We start from the raw sequence: 19,601 nt of genomic DNA, 5'->3' as shown, positions 1-19,601 counted from the left end.
AGGAAGAACAATTTCTCTTAACAATTAATCAATTTAAACAGAAATTCAAGCATATGAGATTTCCATCCTTTAATATTTTTATCTAACAATTCACAACATATATATAAATATATCAAATAATTTATTTAAGTAAAGACTACCATTTACACAAGTAATTCATGCTTTTGAATCCTAAACTACCCGGACTTTAGCATTAATAGTATGCTTTTAAGTCTTAAACTACCCGGACTTTAGCATTTAATAGTAGCTACGCACGGAATCTCATCACCTCGTGCATACGTAGCCCCCACAATTAGCAACAATTATTTAATTTAATCACCTATGATGTAATTTTCTCCTCACAAGATTAGACAAGAGACTTACCTCGTCTTGCTACAATTTAATCCAATAGAAGGCCTTTTCCACGATTATCCAACTTTGTCTTGCTTGAATCTAGCAAAGAATAATTCGATACAATCACTAACAATTATAGGAATAAATTTCATAAGAAAATACTACATTTTTCAATAAAAATCCAAAATTAATTGAAATTTCGTTCGTGAGGCCCACGTCTCAAAAATCTGCGAAAGTTACGAAATCTGACAACCCATTCAATTACGAGTCCAACCATACTAGTTTCACTCAAATCCGACTCCGAAATCTCGAAAATTCGTTTCTATGAGATTTCAAAAATTTTCCAAATTTCAATCTCAAAACACTAATTAAATGGTGAAACCAATGATATATTTGTGTATATAGACTAAATCCGAGTTAGAATCACTTACCCCAATATTTTTCCTTGAAAATCTAACCAAAATCGCCTCTGCTCAAGCTCCAATTTGTTAAAAATGGCGAATGGGACGAATGTCGTCTTTTTATAAAACTGCTCAGACAGCCTTCGGAACTTGGCCTCGATCATGGCTTCGATCAGAGGCTCGAGCCTGGACCTCGATCATGGCCTCGATTATGGCATCGAGCATGGTCCTTCAATCATAGCCTTGATCATGGCATCGGGCCTGAGCCTTCGATTGTGTCCCTCGATCTTGGGTCTCGATCCTGGCCCTAGAGCATTTCCTTTGATTATGGCCCTCGAGCATTGCCTTCGATTATGGCCCTCGAGCTGGACCTTCAATATCTGGGCTCGATCTTGAGCCTCATCTCTAGCTTCGCCCCTGGGCTCGATATATGGGCTCGATCCTGGGCTCGATCACAACCCAGAACATGCAGCAGAAGAGAAAATTGCAGCAACTCTTTAAGTCAAAGTTTTGATCCGTTAACCATCTGAAACTCACCCGAGGCCCTTGGGACCTCAACCAATTATACCAACAAGTCCTAAAACATTATACGAACTTATTTGAAACCTCAAATCACATAAAACGACGCTAAAACCATGAATTATGGTCCAATTCAAGCTTAATGAAACTTAGAATTTCCAACTTCTACATTCGATGACGAAACCTATCAAATCAACTCCGATTGACTTCAAATTTTGCACACAAGTAATAAATGACATAACAGATCTATGAAAATTTTCGAAACTGTATTCTGACCTCGATTCCAAAAGTCAACTCTCTGGTAAAACTTCCAACTTTAAATTCTTAGTTTAGCCATTTCAAGCCTAATTTAACTACGAACTTTCAAATAAAATTCCGAACACGCTCCTAAGTCCAAAATCACCATACGACGCTGTTGGAATCATCAAAATTCTATTCCGGGGTCATTTTCTCAAAATGTTGACCGAAGTCAAACTTGGCCTTTTAAAGCCATCTTAAATAACCAAATGTTTCGATTTCAACCCAAACACTTCCAAATCCCAAACCAACCATCCCCGCAAGTCATAAATCATTAAAAGCACATACGGGAAGTTTTATTTTAGGAAACGGGGTTCTAAAAGTCAAAATGACCGGTTGGGTCATTACATATTGGTATTTAGTAAAGTCGGTATCTTAATACCTATTATCTTTAATTTTTTGACTTTCTTTGTATGAGCATAAAAAAGTGTATGTACGTTCTCCATAAGTACCTAATGAACCTTTTGGCCGCTCTTCAAATGAGACAATAACTTGATAAAATTAGTAATACTATTAATGAGACACTTTCTTAAGTCCATAGATGATTTTCTTTATTAAACTTTATTCTTAAGATTGTAGAGTTTGTTCTTTGGGAACTATTTCTTGAAGGACAGGATGAATGATATTGTCTTTGATCTGAATTTGCTTCTTGAATAATATCAGGTATAGAAAGTTGTTCCTGAGCATTGACAATAACAATTAAAGGAATATCAATATGTTCCTCTTCAAAGACTAAGTCCTTAACTCTCTCTCCCCCTCCCCTCCCCTCCCCCCTTCGCAAACTCAACATCCTCAAAGAACCTCACATTATTGAAAAAAGTAGCCTTAGTGGCATAAATATTTTGAAAAATAAGGGGATAGTAAATATTATTACACAAAAGTCTCTTAATTCTCCTTTGGAGATATGACCTAATCTCTCGTGCCATAAAAACGCTGACTACTAGATGGTTAATTTACCCTTATTACCAGTTATGTTAACATGCAAGGTCCATTGAACGAAGCAATCGTATCAAGTAAGTATAGATTATTGTAACTTGATAAAGAACCCGGACCAACCAATTTTGAATTACGAAAGAGACTAACCTTTTCATTTCCAAATAAATAGAAATAACTAAACTTGTCTAATACATAAACATAAATCAAATTTCATCTAAAAAATGGTGCAACATAAATCCCGTTCAAATTCAAATAAAATTCGTTCTTAACAATAATCTAAAAGTTTCAATTGCTCGACTTTCACTGACTTGTCGTCACCATCGTATATGTATCTTTCACTATCATTAGGCTTTCGATAATTTGGGCAACCCTTCATAGACACAGTGATGTGAGTAGTTATACCGAAATCTATCCACCATTTGTGTCTTGGTACAGAAGTCAAATTAATTTTCAAAAAAAAATTATTAAGAGGTGTACCTTTCTTTGCACGCCATGCATGATAGATGGTAGAATCATTCTTCTTATGACCTGCAGCTTTACAAAAGAAATAACCATCTATAGTTAGTTCCTGATGTTGTTTCTTTTGTGTTGTTGTATCCATAGCTTCCTTATTCTTTCTCTTCTTATCCTTCCTTTTGTCCTTAGGCACAACAGCTAAGTGAGCACTTTATATCTTTTCCTACTTCAGTCTATCCTCTTCCTGAACACAGTGTGAGATGATCTCATTTAGAGACCAAGTCTTTTTCTGACAATTATAGCTCACCTTAAAATGACTAAACTGTGGTGGAAAGGATATCAAAACCAAATGCACTAGCAAGTCATCTGAGAGGTCCAACTTAAGTGCTTTCATCTTAGATTCAAGATGAGACATTTGCATGATGTACTCTCTGATGTTACCTTTGCCCTGATACCTCATTGAAATCAGGCTTGTCAAGAGTGTGCCAATCTCAGCCTTTTTACTCTTAACAAAAACTTTCTCAATTTCAGCCATAAATTCTTTAGCCGTCTTAACCTTATCATACATAGTACCCTTGAATATTTCTGGAATGACTTTCTTCATGGTCATCATACACATGCGATTTGATCTCTCCCACCTTTTCATCTCTCTCTTTTCATTAGAGGTACTCTTATCTGTAAGAGGTGGTGGAGAAGGTGGTGGAAAATCAACTCTTAAAGCTAGGTCGAGATCCATGACTCTGAGAACTATGTTGAGATTCTCTTGCCATGACTTGAAGTTAGTACCAATCAACATACAAATTGAATTGACGTTGGCAGTAATATTTGCAGGAGTAATTTCAGCTGAATCAGAGAACAACAAATAATGAAATAAGCTCACATAATACTTAAATAAAAATAAAAATAAATTTGAATAAAGGTAAACCCCTTCTCAACGTACCGGCCACTCCATTAATATTTCATCTTTGGACAATTAACTTGTAAATGGTAATTTGGTGTTGTAATCACATACTGACAATAAAGAACATGTCGAATAGTAAATCTTTCTTTGGGCCGATCTATTATTCACACGTAAAACCAAATAATTATCACGTGTTTATTATTACAATATGCACATACACTACTAAAACAATTCCAAAAATCGTCCACAAAAACCAACCGAAATTGGTCGAAATCTAACAAAAATCGACCGATTTCCGACCGTTTTCAATTAGTCGATAAAACAATGATCGCAAACGAGGAGCGACCGCACACGGTTGATATTTTTCGACTGACTTCTGTCGGTAAATATCAACGAACATTGACGAAGTTACCGACTGAATTCGGTCGGTAGTGGTGAAAATAATTTTTAATTATTTTTAAAATTCCGACCAAATTCGGTGGGAGTTTTAATTATTCATTTTTTTAATTATTCAATTCTGACCGAAATCGGTCGGTATCGTTAAAATATTTAATTTTTCATTTTTATTTAAAATTATGAATTCCGATCGAAATCGGTCGGTATTATGTAAATAATAAAAAATTTAAAATAAAAAATTCCGACCGAAGTCGGTCGGTAAATTTGATTTTCTGGAAAATCTAATGAACATTTGTGACCGACTTTTCGACCATAGTCGGTCAGGTTTCTGGGTATTTTTGGGAGAATACAACTATTTTATAGCTGCACTACCTGCCAACAACCAATCATCTATAATGGCAGCATTACATTGCTGCCATTCAACCAATAACAACAGACAATAATTACAGTAATAACAATAACAACAACAATAACAACTATCAAACCTATATTAGCAAAACCATCTCCCTCTCCACTAAACTATATTAACAAACTTCATACCTAATGTCACGACCCAAAATCCATTAAGGCCGTGATGGCACTAGACACCACTGTCAGGTAAGCCAACCATAAGCAATTAACTTAATTACCCATTTTAGTATTGTTGAAATCAATATTTCTTCAATGAAATAGTAAAGATAAAACTCATAAAGTAAGTGATAAATATTTTTAGCAACTAAATTTCTAAAAAATTCATAACCATTCCCAAAATCCGGTGTCACAAGTGCATGGGCATTTACTAGGGAGTTAAAATAAAATACAGCATCTATCCAGAAAATAAATTAGACAAGAAAATATAATATCTCTGAAGGAGACTCTGTTAGCGACGGATCGTAATATAGAATGCAACTCACCTATGTCCCCACAATTATTAACCATACCTCTACGCCTACAAGGCCTCTAGACATATATGTACCTGCACAATAAAATGTGCGGCAAGTGCAGTATGAGTACGCAAATAACGTGTACCCAGTAAGTATCAAGCCTAATCTCGAAGTGGTATAGACGAGATGACAGACTTTAACACTCACTAAGGGTCATCAATAATAAATGGAATAAATTAAAATTACCAAATCAGCATAATTCACAGAGTTAACAATAATTTTATTCAATTAGCAGAAATAATAAAAATCCTTCAAATGCAACAATTTCCAATCTATTAATTAAATCCTTCAATTTCAATAAAACTTCCAATTTATCAAATAGCTTTACAAGATGCAATTCAATTTAAATAAATTTTCAATTTATCAAATAGCTTTACAAGCTGCAATAAACTGTCCAAGTATCGTGTAATTATTATTATTATCAAACACGATTTCTGCCGAGGTCGTTCGGCCCGATCCGGAGTGTCGTGTACATTGCCGAAGGACATGCGGCACGATCCATAGATGCATCTATCCTGCCGAGGCATTCGTCCCGCTCCACAAGAAAGGAGGACATTTTCTTATGTACCTCTAGAAAGAGAGTATATTCATTATAAGATAAATTCGGGAGGATGAACAATTCTTTTTCACAATTAATTAATTTAAACAGAAAATTGAGCATGTGAGATTTTCATCTTTTAATATTTTTATCTAACAATTCACAACATATATATAAATATATCAAATAATTTAATTAAGTAAAGATTACAATTTACACAAGTGATTCGCTTTTGAGTCCTAAACTACCTGGACTTTAGCATTAATAGTAGCTACGCACGGACTCTCGTCACCTCGTGCGTACGTAGCCCCCATAATTAGCAACAATTAATTAATTTAATCTCCTATGGGGTTATTTCCCCCTCACAAGATTAGATAAGAGACTTATCTCGTCTTGCTCCAATTTAATCCACTAGTAGGACTTTTCCTCGATTATCCAACTTCGATTGGCTCGAATCTAACCAAAATAATTCGATACAATCACTAAAATTTATAGGAATCAATTCTATAAGAAAATACAATATTTTCAATAAAATCCCGAAATTAATTAAAAATTCGTCCGTGGGGCCCACGTCTCAGAATTCGGTGAACGTTACGAAATCCGACAACCCATTCAATTACGAGTCTAACCATACCAGTTTCACTCAAATACAACTCCGAAATCTCAAAAATTCATTTCTATGAGATTTCTAAAAATTTCCCAAATTTCAATCTCCAAACACTAATTTATGGTGTAAACAATTATATACTTGTATATGTAGACAAAATCCGAGTTAGAATCACTTACCCCAATGTTTTTCCCTTGAAAATCTATCAAAAGTCGTCTCTGCTCAAGCTCAAGTTCGTCAAAAATGGCAAATAGGACGAATGCCCTCTTTTATAAACTGCCCAGGCAGCCTTCGGAATTGGGCCTTGATCGTGGCTCTCGAGTCTGGGCTTCGTTCATGGCCTAGATCATGGCCTCGAGCTTGGGACTCGGTCATGGCCTCGAGCCCCGGACTTCGATCATGACCCTCGATCTTGGGTCTTGATCCTGGCCCTAGAGCCTTGCCTTCGATCATGGCCCTCGAGCTGGACCTTCGATCGTGACTTCGATACTGAGCCTCATCCCTAGATTCGACTCAGGCCGTCGACCCTGGGCTCGATATATGGGTTCAGTCAGGGCCTCGATCTTGGGCTCGATAACAGCCTAGAATATCCACTAGAAGGAAAAATTGCAGCAACTTTTTAAGTCCAACTTTTGATCCGTTAACCATCCGAAACTCACCTGAGGCCCTCGGGACCTCAACCAAATATACCAACAAGTCCTAAAACATCATACGGACTTATTTGAAACCTCAAATAATCTAAAACGATGCTAAAACCACGAATTATTCTCCAATTCAAGCTTAATGAAACTTAGAATTTCCAACTTCTACATTCGATGTCGAAACCTATCAAATCAACTCCGATTGACCTCAAATTTTGCACACAAGTCATAAATGACATAACAGAGCCATAAAAATTTTTAGAACTGGAGTCTGACTCCGATATCAAAAAGTCAACTCCCCGACCAAATTTCAAACTTAAATTCCTATTTTAGCCATTTCAAGCCTAATTTAACTACAGACTTCCAAATAAAATTCCGAACACGCTCCTAAGTCCAAAATCACGATACGGGGCTGTTGGAATCGTCAAAATTCTATTCCGAGGTCGTTTTCTCAAAATGTTGACCAAGTGTTCCGATTTCAACCCAAACACTTCCAAATCCCGAACCAACCATCCCCGCAAGTCATAATTTATTATAAGCACATATACAGAGTTTTATTTAGGGGAACGGGGTTCTAAAAGTCAAAACGACCGGTTGGGTCGTTACATTCTCTCCCACTTAAATATACGTGCGTCCTCGAATATGCTAAGGAGTGTTCCGGAGTTATCCAAAATCACTATTTAACACCTCGTGCACCTACTCTTCCTACCACACCTAGTTGAGCACATTAACTTGAGCCAATCTGAAGATTCTCCCCTTTATTCAGGCAAATAAGCCTTAGGGCCAAATTCTAACATCCAGAATTCTCCACCATGCCTGTTTCCACCCTATGAACACCGTATCAATCACTACACGATGCAGCCATACATGATTGCATACCTTTGTTGAATTTAGGCCATGCACCGCATCATTCACATGGCCATAATAACATCCTCCGATAACAATAGCCAAAATTCCACAAATCTGATGTTCACAACACACCTCATGATACATATAAGTCCTGTTCCAACTCTTGAAATGCTTCCATGATGGAAGAAATGTGTAGAAATTCATAACCAAATGCCGAGTCAACAAATTATTGAGTTTCTCCCTCTGACAAGAACCATTGCCTCATTATGAACTAAAGAATGGTGTTTGCTCTTTATTATACTTCATATAATCCGATCGCACTGATCCCGGATCAAATAGTCTCGTCTCACCCAGTATAAGTTGCTCAGGCAATAAGCCACCTCAGACACGATCAAAATGCCTCATATGACTCCACAATAAGCTAATAAGATACGGAATCGATTGCGATACATAAGAAAAACGAACTCTGGAAAGGATTACTCAACCCACGTGACTAATTAAACAACTAAAAAGGTGTCATGAATCTTCCTCAGAAAATGGGACACAAAATACACAAAATAGAATATAGGGGACTATACTCAACATCACACTGTTATGGTGTGCAACCCGATCCAAACAACATACCCGTGGTGGCGTGCCACCCGATCCGCACAAAAGGAATCTATAAGGAAATACTTTTCGAGCTAGAATGCTCATTACTACAAAATATCCGAATATCAGACACAAGCACGCTAAGTGCATAATACCATCATTAGAAGGACTGACAGTGCCAAACGCTACAAAACTCAAGCACAACTAAGGTGCGATATATGATCTGAATCTCGAGAGCCATCCTGCTCACATAACACCATCGCTACGCGGAACTTCAACACATAAGAAATTTATCAAGCCGTTTCATAACTCACACGGCGCAATATATTATTACATGTAATAACCGATGACGAAATGACACCCAACATCCGAATACTCCTCCGTAAGGAGCGCTATGATAAATGAACACATCCGTCCTAATATAGAGTCCATATTCATATTTAAATCCATCCATAGACCTCAAGCCGATTCTGATCGCACCATACTAGGCTAATAACCCTTCAAGGATCCATAATAACCCTTTTTCCCATAACACACAAGAACAACCATCATAACCGGAACAAACTTCCACATTCCACAACCAAATGAACCGAGTGCCCTCCAGGAAAAAATTCTCGAATTAGCGATATCGCCACAATCTTCATACTTGGTTATTAAATATTTAATCATTTAGGTGGCTACTTGCCATACTTATACAATTCTCTCATGGAATACGCTCCCACGACCTTCCGCAACAGATAACAAGTCTGCACATCCATACAACCGGCCATACTAATACTGTAAGGAGAATGAAGGATCTGCAATTCAATACACAAAGCCTCTTACACATAACGCCGATCTCAGGTGACACTGAAGACAATACCAGCTTGCTTTAAACCTCTAACTCCTTTTCTGCTCGTCCGAGCTTGTGACATCCTTGTCAACACCGAGCTGAAATCTTAAATCCTTAACTTTTGAATCTCATGCTACTTAATGCACTTAATCACGCAAATACGTAGGAGTACAAGAATTATATCATAACTCCCGAACCACTAATAGGGTAAAAACTTCATCATATAGCAACTTTCTACTTAAATCATTTCAAGAGAACCATTGCAACACGTGACTGAATTCCCATATCCGCAGAAAATACCAGCCTCAAGTAGTGTTCTAAACCACCATAACTCTTCTGGGATCCCTCTATACATAACATGCCATAATACTTGAATTCCTCCAGATAAAATCAATTACGGCGGCCGCCAAGCCTCGCATGTACCGCCACAAATTACATGCATAACTCTATGCGCTGAAGGAACTGGTCATTGCCACCGTCATGCTGATTCAACTATTGTTAGCCGACCCGTCTTTTTCTTAATTTATTCTCAACTTGCCTTAGAAATAATAATAGCTACATTAATTACATCACGAACTCAAATCCGCACTCATCCCGAGTGACCTTATTTCATGAGACCACGCTGTTTCAAAACCCACGAATCATCTCCTACTCCTCTTTGTGCGCGCTTTTACATCTTCAACTGGTACACCCAATATGATACTTCTTTTATGAATCCGAATTTATTTTCTTACGTTTCTCTAATGCTACACCACAATCGAAAGATAATGCAGAGTACTCCGAGCCCCATTTCATAATCTGCGGCAAAAGCTTGATACTCAACCATACTACGGACTCGAGATCCTTAGGCACCGTACTTTAAATTTTTGAACCCTCTACGACCGTTATCGAGAGTCACTTGTTCTGACTTATTCCCAAACATGATCAACTCTAAGGCCCTGCTAGCACATGGACACTTTCTCAAGGAAATACCCGACTGTCTCACTTTCCCTGTGCATTACATCTACACAAAGCATAAACTCTTAGTCTTCCAAAAACCTGAATATGAATCGATAAGACCAAATATGGTACACATTCCCCAAATCCTTTGCTCAAATAACCGCTGATGTTTTCTTCCCTTAGTTGCAATGACCCACCAATACACCGATAACCAGGAACCTCACAAATAGACAACCATACAATCCAATTGTAGATGGTGGGGCTTTCCCACTTAGCTTGAAGCAACAATTACATAACTCTGGAATCCATCGAGATTCTTTCTTCATCGTTGACATGATCCTGCATACGCAACTTGCCAATTTTCTCGAAATCCTTCTATTAACCTTTAATAAACACTCCGAACCACTAGCCACATTTACATATTAAATCTCTTACCGGGTAGCTAGTAGAATTCTTTGTAGAAGCTTCGTCAACACCACGCGACCGCTAACCTACTCACAGGAAATAGCCCGCCTGTGGAAATTACATGCTGGCATATTCCAACGTCGCTGTACTGGGTGCAATTACTAAGAAATCAGTAGATCATCCTGGGTCCGAGCTAATTCACCAGCTGCACCAGTTCGTTCACTCCTCATGGACGTCAACTAAAAGTGCGACAATACATTCCAATCCAAAGTCATGTTGTATCCTTCTTCATATCAAGAAACTCCCTCCTGTTGTATCCAATCTCCCTCGATATAGCAGCTAATATTTCAACTTAAGTCTGTAGACCTAGTCACTATCCATTCTACATCCCAAATCACTCCAAACTTTCCTCAAGACGTGTAATCATCCTACTACGTAACCCATATGCTACCTTGCCACTCTCCCACTTTGGTCAACTATCTCCTTTAAGCAACTACTCGACTTCTGTTTTCTTACACTTGGCCTTCTAGGAACCTAACCACCACAAGAGACCTTCCACGCATCCTTCCTTATCCTTCGCTGCCTAGTTGTTGCCTTAACTAAAAATCCGTCTCTGTAGTACTTGAACCAATAGGTCGTTGCCATCTTTAAACCTTTTCGAGGATCATCTTTCTCGAGCCATCAATACTAGTGCCACGACCCAATTTCCCCTCCGTGTGACGTCGTGACGGCACCTAGTCACTACAACTAGGTAAGCCTAACATTTTTGCGGAATAGTGAAATAAAAATAAAAATTTAACCAACTATTCAAAAATACACAACAAAGCCTAAAACCCGGAACATTGTGAATCACAAACTACATAAGGAAAAATCTAGTGTATCTATACATCAGAATCTAACAAGGAAAATACAGAAGATAATGGACATGAGAAAGAGTAGAAGGGGACTCCGAGGTCTGCGGACGCGGCAAATATACCTTGAAGTCTCCAAAGCTGTCCCGGCTCACTGATAGTGAGCCTGATAAGGTGCACCTAGATCTGCACATAAAAACCATGTGCAGAGAGTAGCATGAGTACACCACAATCGATACCCAGTAAGTGCCAAGCCTAACCTCGGTCGAGTAGTGACAAGGGCAGGTCAGGGCCCTACTGAAAAATATATAATAAAAATAATATAGAGTGTAATACCGCAATAAAATAAAGGCTATAATTTAACAATAATGAAATCATAAAAGGTAAAAGCTCAGTACACAGAAATCACAACAGGGGATTTCCTGAGGTACCGTCTCGTAGTCCCATACGTAAATGTGTAGGGGGATCTCCCGGAATACCATTCCGTAGTCCCAAAGTAAATATGCAGTACAGGGGGATCTCTCGGAATACCGTTCCGTAGTCCCAAAGTAAATATGCAGTACACTGGGATCTCACGGAATGCCGTTCTATAGTACCAAAGTAAATATGCAGTACAGGAGAATCTCTCGGAATACCATTCCGTAGTCCCAAAGTAAATATGCAGCGCAAATGATAGAAATACAACTACATCACAAAATTCTTACAATTTAGACTAAGTACCAGTCAAGGAAGTAGCAGGAAATTCACTAAGCATGCTGCACAAAATTCACACAAACAATTAAGAAACGTAGACATGTTGTATTAGACTAAACATGATAGCTACACATATTGGAATAACTCAATTAAGAATGAAAATAGACTAGTACTCATTAAAATGGTATAACTCAAAATAACAGGAAAACATGTTGATGCTCAGTAAGAAAATCGGGTTTTACCACAACTAGCGCGTGTACGTACTCGTCACCTCACGTACACGACGCTCACATGTCACAATAGTTCCACATCTTAAGGGGATTTCCTCCACACAAATTTAGGCAAGCCACTTACCTCGAACCAAGCTCAATCAATCGGTCACAATACCTTTCTCCTGAATATCCAGCTCTGAATGGCCCAATTCTAGCCAAAAGCAATTACATATCATAAATACAACCAAAATAGATTCATCTAATTAATGAAATCAACACTGTAACAAAAATTCCGAAATTAACTCAAAATTTATCCGTAGGGCCCAAGTCTCGAAATCGGGTAAAATTTACAAAATAGGAACGACTATTCCACCACGAGTCTAACCATACCAAAATTACTAAATTCCGATAACAATTCGGCCCTCAAATCCTCAAATTTATCCAAGAAGGTTTTCTAACTTTTCCAACTTAATTAACCAATTAAATGATAAAAACAACCATGGATTCGGGTAATTTAACCAATATTGAGTTATGAACACTTACCCCATTGTTTCCTCTGAAAATCTCCCAACAATCGCCTCAATCCGAGCTCCAAATCGTTAAAAATGGAAAATGAACTTAAACTTTCTTTCTAGACCTCTCTTCTTCGTGAACGCGACAGGTCCCTTGCGTTCGCGAAGCACAACTCGACTGCCCACAAATTTAACCCTTCGCGAACGTGACCATGGCTTCGCGAACGCGAAGATTTACCCGCTCAGACCTTCGTGAACGCGACCACCACCCCGCGAATGCGTAGAACAAGGACTTGGGGTCCCAATAGCCTCACTCCTCTTCACGAATGCGACACCACTCACGCGTTCACGATGCACACACATACCATACCTTCGCGTTCGCGTCCTACCCTTTGCGAACGCGAAGAACAAAACCTCACACTCAGAAAACATTCTTCGCGAACGCGTCCTACTCCTCGCATTCGCGATGCTTCCACTGTCCACACCTTCGCGAACACAAGCTCTTCTTCGCGAATGCAAAGAACAAACTTCTGCAACAAAAACCAGAAAAATCGGCTACTTTTCTAAGTTCAAAAATGACTCGTTGAGCATCCAAAACACACCCGAGGCCCCCGGGACCTCAACCAAACATACCAACAAGTCCTAAAATACCATACAAATTTAGTCGAACCCACAAATCACATCAAATAATGCTAAAATCACAAATCATCCTCCGATTCAAACTTAAAGAACTTAAAACTTCCAACTTCGACAACCGATGCCGAAACCAACCAAACCACATCCGATTGACCCCAAATATTTCACACAAGTCATATGCAACACTACGGACCTACTCCAACTTCCGGAATTGGATTCTGACCCGGATATCAAAATTTTCACTACCGGTCCAAAATTCTAAAATTTCAACTTTTTCCATTTCAAGCCTAAATGAGCTACGGGCCCCCAAAACACATTACGGACACGCCCCTTAACCCAAAATTACTTAACAAAACTGACAGAATTCCATTCAGGAGTCGTCCTCACACAGTTCTAACTACGGTCCAAATTCTAAGGCTTATGGTGAACTAAGTGTCCCAAAACACTCTGAAACTCAAAACCAATCATCCCGGCAAGTCACAATAACAGAAATAGATATGGGGAAAGCAGTTAATCGGGGTTCGGGGCTCTAACTCTCAAAATGACCGACCGGGTCGTTACAACTAGGAACACTGCTTCAATCTTGAACCACTGTCCATCGCTATCTCTAACGCCCCGCCGTGAAGGCAAGTTGAAGAAAGCTGTAACACCAACAAACCTTAACGCACTTAACAAGGCGATGACACCACATCAAAATTGAGAACTCTACCACACTTGAAAGTATCATGCTTCGCTACTCCATCAACCCCGAACCTGAACATTCATAGTCCGATTGCCTTTTCTCTGCTGAAAATAAAACATGAAACCTATGAATCATGTACTGGGAGAAACATTCTTTCAAGTCGTTTACTGCCCTAACACAGAGACATGCATTCTACCATTTCATAAAAACTGTGCGATAACAACGCACGAATCATCATAACAATCAATGCCAAATCTCAAAACCTTAGGTAGTACTGATACTGAACTGAAATGATAGTGTGGCCTTCCGCAAGGCGACGATAATAACCTAATTAATTATGCAGGGAGAAGTATCCTGCACTACATCTGTAGTACCATTAAAAATTTTCTCGATCCCCAATTTATGACAAATGCTTCACGTCGCATAAGATTGAATAGGAAGGAAATGTAGGCATAAGCGTCAAGAAATTGAATCGCATGATGAGGAAAAAAAAAAGAAGTATTCCTAACAGCCTATAGCCTCTCAAAGATAAGCAGAGACGTCTCCGTACCGATCCGCAAGACTCTACTAGACTTGCTCATGACTCATGAGACCTAAGTGAACCTAGTGCTTTGATACCATGTTGTCACGACCCTAAATCCATTAAGGCCGTGATGGCGCCGGACACCACTGTCAGACAAGCCAACCATAAGCAATTAACATAATTACCCATTTTAGTATTGTTGAAATTAAAATTTCTTCAATGAAATAGTAAAGATAAAACACATAGAGTAAATGATAAATATTTTTATCAACTAAATTTCTAAACAATTCACAACCATTCCCAAAATCTGGTGTCACAAGTGCATGAGCATTTACTAGGGAATTAAAATAAAATACAACATCTATCCATAATACAAATTAGACAGGAAAATATAATAACTCTGAACGAAACTCTGTTAGTTGTGGATCATAATATAGAATACAGGTCACCTATGTCCCTATAATTATTAACCACATCTCTACGCCCACAAGGCCGCTAGACATATATGTACCTGCACAATAAAATATGCAGCAAGTGCAGTATGAGTACGAAAATAACGTGTACCCAGTAAGTATTAAGCCTAATCTCGAAGTGGTAGTGTCACGACCCAAACTAACCCCTGTCATGATGGCGCCTATCGTGGAACTAGGCAAGCCGACTCATTTCCAAAACAAACCGATATTTTCATTCCAAAGATAATTTCAATATTATTTAACATAAAAACCTTCGTAAAGGAGTTTCAATCAAAATAAAAGTGCAGAAAGAAAAGCCCGACATCGGGGTGTCACTAGTTATGAGCATCTACTACAAACTGTCTAACAATATCAAGGCTAACGCAGCCTGGAAAATAACTAAATACAACTAGAGGAAGATAAGAGAGAGAAGATCAGGGGCTGTGATCGCCAAACAGTTACCTTGCTATCTCCAAAAAAACTGCAACCAGAACACTCAATAACTGCTACCGTGCCCAGCTACACCTGAATCTGCACACAAGGTGCAGGGAGTAACGTAAGTACGCCAACTCAGTAAGTAACAACAATAAATAAATACTGAGCAGTAGTGACGAGTAATAAAGCATATAACATTCGTATCATGAAATCTCAGTAAAGTACAACATTCTTTAAAAATCAGTGTTTGAATCAAATCATCTCGTTTAAACCTGGTTCCAGTAAAAATCATTTAAAGATATTTTTCCAATAGTTTTTCAAACAAAGGCTCAATGCAAAGATGAGAAAAAATGATGAAACATTAAACAACCCCTCGGGCAGAACATCACAGTCACTCGTGCCACTCGGGCATACCTCACAATCACTCTTGCCACTCGGGCATACCTCACAATCACTCTTGCCACTCGGGTATACCTCACAATCACTCATGCCTCCCAGTCACTCAGCACTCGGCACTCACACTCAGTAGGTACCTGCGCTCACTGGGGGTGTGTACAGACTCCGGAGGGGCTCCTTCAGCCCAAGCGCTATAATCTGCACGGACAACTCACGTGCTGCACGGACAACTCACGTGCTGCACGGACAACTCACGTGCTATAATAAGCCAATCTGGCCTGCTGCGGCGTGCAGCCTCGATCCACACTCACCCTCACAAATCAGGCCCTCGGCCTCACTTAGTCATAAACATCTCAATCTACTCGGGTATTTCAGTCAAACAGGGCATTCGACCCAAAACATTTATATGCATCAAAACAAAATTATAAAATTGAGTTATGCGGTAAACAAGTATAAACATGACTGAGTATAGGTTTTCAATCGAAAACAATGTGAGGATAGTAAGAAAAATCCCCTAAGGGTCCAAAAAACACTGACGCAAGGCCCAAACATGGCATTCAACCCAATTTACAGAAATTCTTTCTAAAACATATAAGTATCATATAGTTTCAAAAAAGTATGTAGCTTTACAGTTGCTACGGGACGGACCAAGTCACAATCCCCAACAGTCCAAGCCCACATGCCCTTCAGGGGTTTCGTACCCTCAGGACTAGATTTACAATCGTTACTTACCTCACACCGGGAAATTCTTATTCTGCAATGTCCTTTCCTCGTGAATTGGTCTCCAAACGCCTCGAATCTGGTCATAAATAATTAGTTTCACTCAACAAAATTCATTGGAATTAATTCCACAAGATAATAATAATTTTCCATAAATATCCGAAAATTAGCTCAAAACTCTCCCGTGGGGCCCACGTCTCGGAACTCGACAAAAGTTACAAAATCCGAAAACTCATTCAACTACGAGTCCAACCATACCAATTTTACAAAAATCCGACCCCAACTCGACCCTCAAATCTTCAATTTAAACCAAGAGGGTTTTAAAAATTTTCCCAACTCAATTCACCAATTAAATGATAAAAACAACTATGGATTCGGATAATTTAACCAATATTGAGTTCAGAACACTTACCCCGTTGTTTCCTCTGAAAATCACCCAAAATCGCCTCAATTCCGAGCTCCAAATCGCCAAAAACTGAAAATGGGACCCATTTTCAGAACTTAAACTCACTGCCCAGACTTTTCTTCTTCGCGAACGCGGTCAGTGGCTCGCGTTCGCGAAGCACAAAATAACTCCCGTCCAATTTCCTCCTTCGCGAACGTGACATTACCCTCGCGTTCGCAAATCACAAAATGCCTCTGTCTCAATGCTTTCTATGCGAAAGCGTCCAAACCATCGTGAGTGTGATGCTTTGTTTCCCCCTCACTACGAGAACGCGACACCCCCCTACGCGAACGCGTAGACCAACTGCCTGTGGGTCTTCAGCTGCTTCCTCTCTTCTTCGTGAACGCGTAACACCTCTCGCATTCGCGATGCACACCCAGTCCACCCTTCGCAAATGTGTGCTTCTATTCGTGAATGCGAGGAGCAAATATTGCCAGCCTCCCAGTTCCTCTTTGCGAATGCGAGGCTCCACTCGTGAACGCGATGAAGGAAACTAGATGGTGCATCAGAAAAATTCCAGCAGAGTTCCAAGTCCAAACTCCAAACCCGTTAACCATCCGAAACTCACCCGAGCCCCTCGGCACCTCAACCAAATATACCAACAAGTCCTAAAACATCATACGGACTTATTCGAACCCTCAAATCACTTCAAACAATGCTAAAATAATGAATTACACCCCAATTCAAGCCTAATGAACTTTCAAATTTCTATTTTCTACAAACGACTCCGGAACCTATCAAATCACGTCCGATTGACCTTAAATTTTGCACACAAGTCATAAATGACATAACAGAGGTATTCCATTTTTCATAATCGGATTCCGACCCCGATATCAAAAAAGTCCATTTCAAGCCTAATTCCTCTACGGACTTCAAAATAATATTCCGGACACGATCCTAAGCACGAAATCACCATACGGAGCTATTGGACTCATCAAAATTCAAATATGAGGTCGTTTACACATAGGTCCATATCCGGTCCACTTTTCTAAATTACAATTTTCAATTATGAGACTAAGTGTCTCATTTCACTCCGAGTTCCTTCCGGACCCGAACCAACTAACACGATATAACATAATATAGCTGAATAACTCAAAAAGAAGTAGAAATGGGGAAAACAGGGCTATAACTCTCGAAATGACCTGCCGGGTCGTTACATCCTCCCCCTCTTAAAAATCCGTTCGTCCTCGACGGGTCTAGAAACATACCTAGAGTCTCAAATAGGCGTGGATATCTGCTCTGCATCTCCTGCTCGGTCTCCTAGGTGGCCTCCTCCATAGGCTGACCTCACCATTGCACCTTCACTGAAGCTATATCCTTTGACCTTAACCTTCGAACCTGCCGATCCAAAATAGCCACCGGCTCCACATCATAAATCATATCACCCTCTAATTGAACCGTGCTGAAATCCAAAACATGGGACGGATCTCCAATATACTTCCAGATCATGGAGACATGAAACACTAGATGCACACTCGACAAGCTGGGTGGCAAGGAAAGCTTATAAGCCACCTCTCCTATCCTCTGAAGCACCTCAAAAGGCCCAATAAACCGGGGGCTCAACTTGACCCTCTTCCCAAACTTCATAACACCCTTCATGGGTGATATATTCAGCAAAACCTTCTCCCCAACCATAAAAGACACATCACAGACCTTCCTATCCGCATAGCTCTTCTGCCTAGACTGCATCGTGCGAAGCCGCTCCTAAATCAATTTCACCTTATCTAATGCGTCCTGGACCAAGTATGTACCTAAGAGTCTAGACTCACCCGGCTCAAACCATCCAACTGGAGATCTACACCTCCTCCCATATAAAGCCTCGTACGGAGCCATCTGAATACTCGAATGATAACTGTTGTTATATGCAAACTCTGCGAGTGGCAGAAACTGGTCCCATGAACCCCCAAAGTCAATGACACAAGCAAGCAACATGTCCTCCAATATCTGAATAGTGCGCTCGGACTGCCCGTCCGTCTGAGGGTGAAAAGTTATGCTCAACTGAACCTGAGTACCCAACTCTCGCTGCACGGCCCTCCAAAACTACAATGTGAACTGAGTTCCTCAATCTGAAATGATGGAAACTGGGACATCATGCAGGCGAACGATCTCTCGGATGTAAATCTCAGCCAACCGCTCTGAAGAGTAAGTAGTACCAACTGGAATGAAGTGCGCAGACTTGGTCAGCCGATCCACAATAACCCAAATAGCATCGAACTTCCTCGAGGTCTGTGGGAGCCCAACTACAAAGTCCATGGTGATCCACTCCCACTTCCACTCTGGGATCTCTAATCTCTGAAGTAAGCCACCCGGTCTCTAATGCTCATACTTAACCTGCTGACAGTTAAGACACCGATCCACAAACCCAACTATATCCTTCTTCATCTGCCTCCACCAATAGTGCTGCCTCAAATTCTGGTACATCTTCGTGACACCCGGATGGATGGAATACCGCGAGCTGTAGGCCTCCTCAAGAATCAACT

General features: G+C 39.7%; 1 protein-coding gene across 1 annotated transcript; it reads right to left on the bottom strand.

The window, feature by feature from the left end:
* Positions 1–3,165: 3,165 nt before the first annotated feature.
* Positions 3,166–5,186, bottom strand: LOC142169775 (uncharacterized). The gene is made up of 3 exons (XM_075231680.1): positions 5,160–5,186; positions 4,612–4,651; positions 3,166–3,785 (listed from the first exon to the last, which is right to left on the bottom strand). Exons 1-3 carry the CDS (start codon positions 5,184–5,186, stop codon positions 3,166–3,168), a joined length of 687 nt encoding a protein of 228 aa, XP_075087781.1.
* Between the last annotated feature and the right edge of the window lie 14,415 nt (positions 5,187–19,601).

This window comes from Nicotiana tabacum, chromosome 15 (assembly GCF_000715075.1).
Source record: "Nicotiana tabacum cultivar K326 chromosome 15, ASM71507v2, whole genome shotgun sequence".
Lineage (NCBI taxonomy): Eukaryota > Viridiplantae > Streptophyta > Magnoliopsida > Solanales > Solanaceae > Nicotiana > Nicotiana tabacum.
The sequence above is the reverse complement of the archived record's forward strand: the minus strand, read 5'-3'. Positions and strand labels throughout refer to the sequence as shown.

Excerpts from the sequence above, each read along its gene's own strand:
- LOC142169775 (XM_075231680.1), bottom strand. The coding sequence starts at position 5,186 with ATGTCTAGAGGCCTTGTAGGCGTAGAG. Across the intron at positions 4,652-5,159 it reads GAGGCCTTGTAGGCGTAGAG|CAATGTAATGCTGCCATTAT; the intron begins GTATGGTTAATA and ends GTTGAATGGCAG. Across the intron at positions 3,786-4,611 it reads AGATGATTGGTTGTTGGCAG|CTGAAATTACTCCTGCAAAT; the intron begins GTAGTGCAGCTA and ends TCTCTGATTCAG.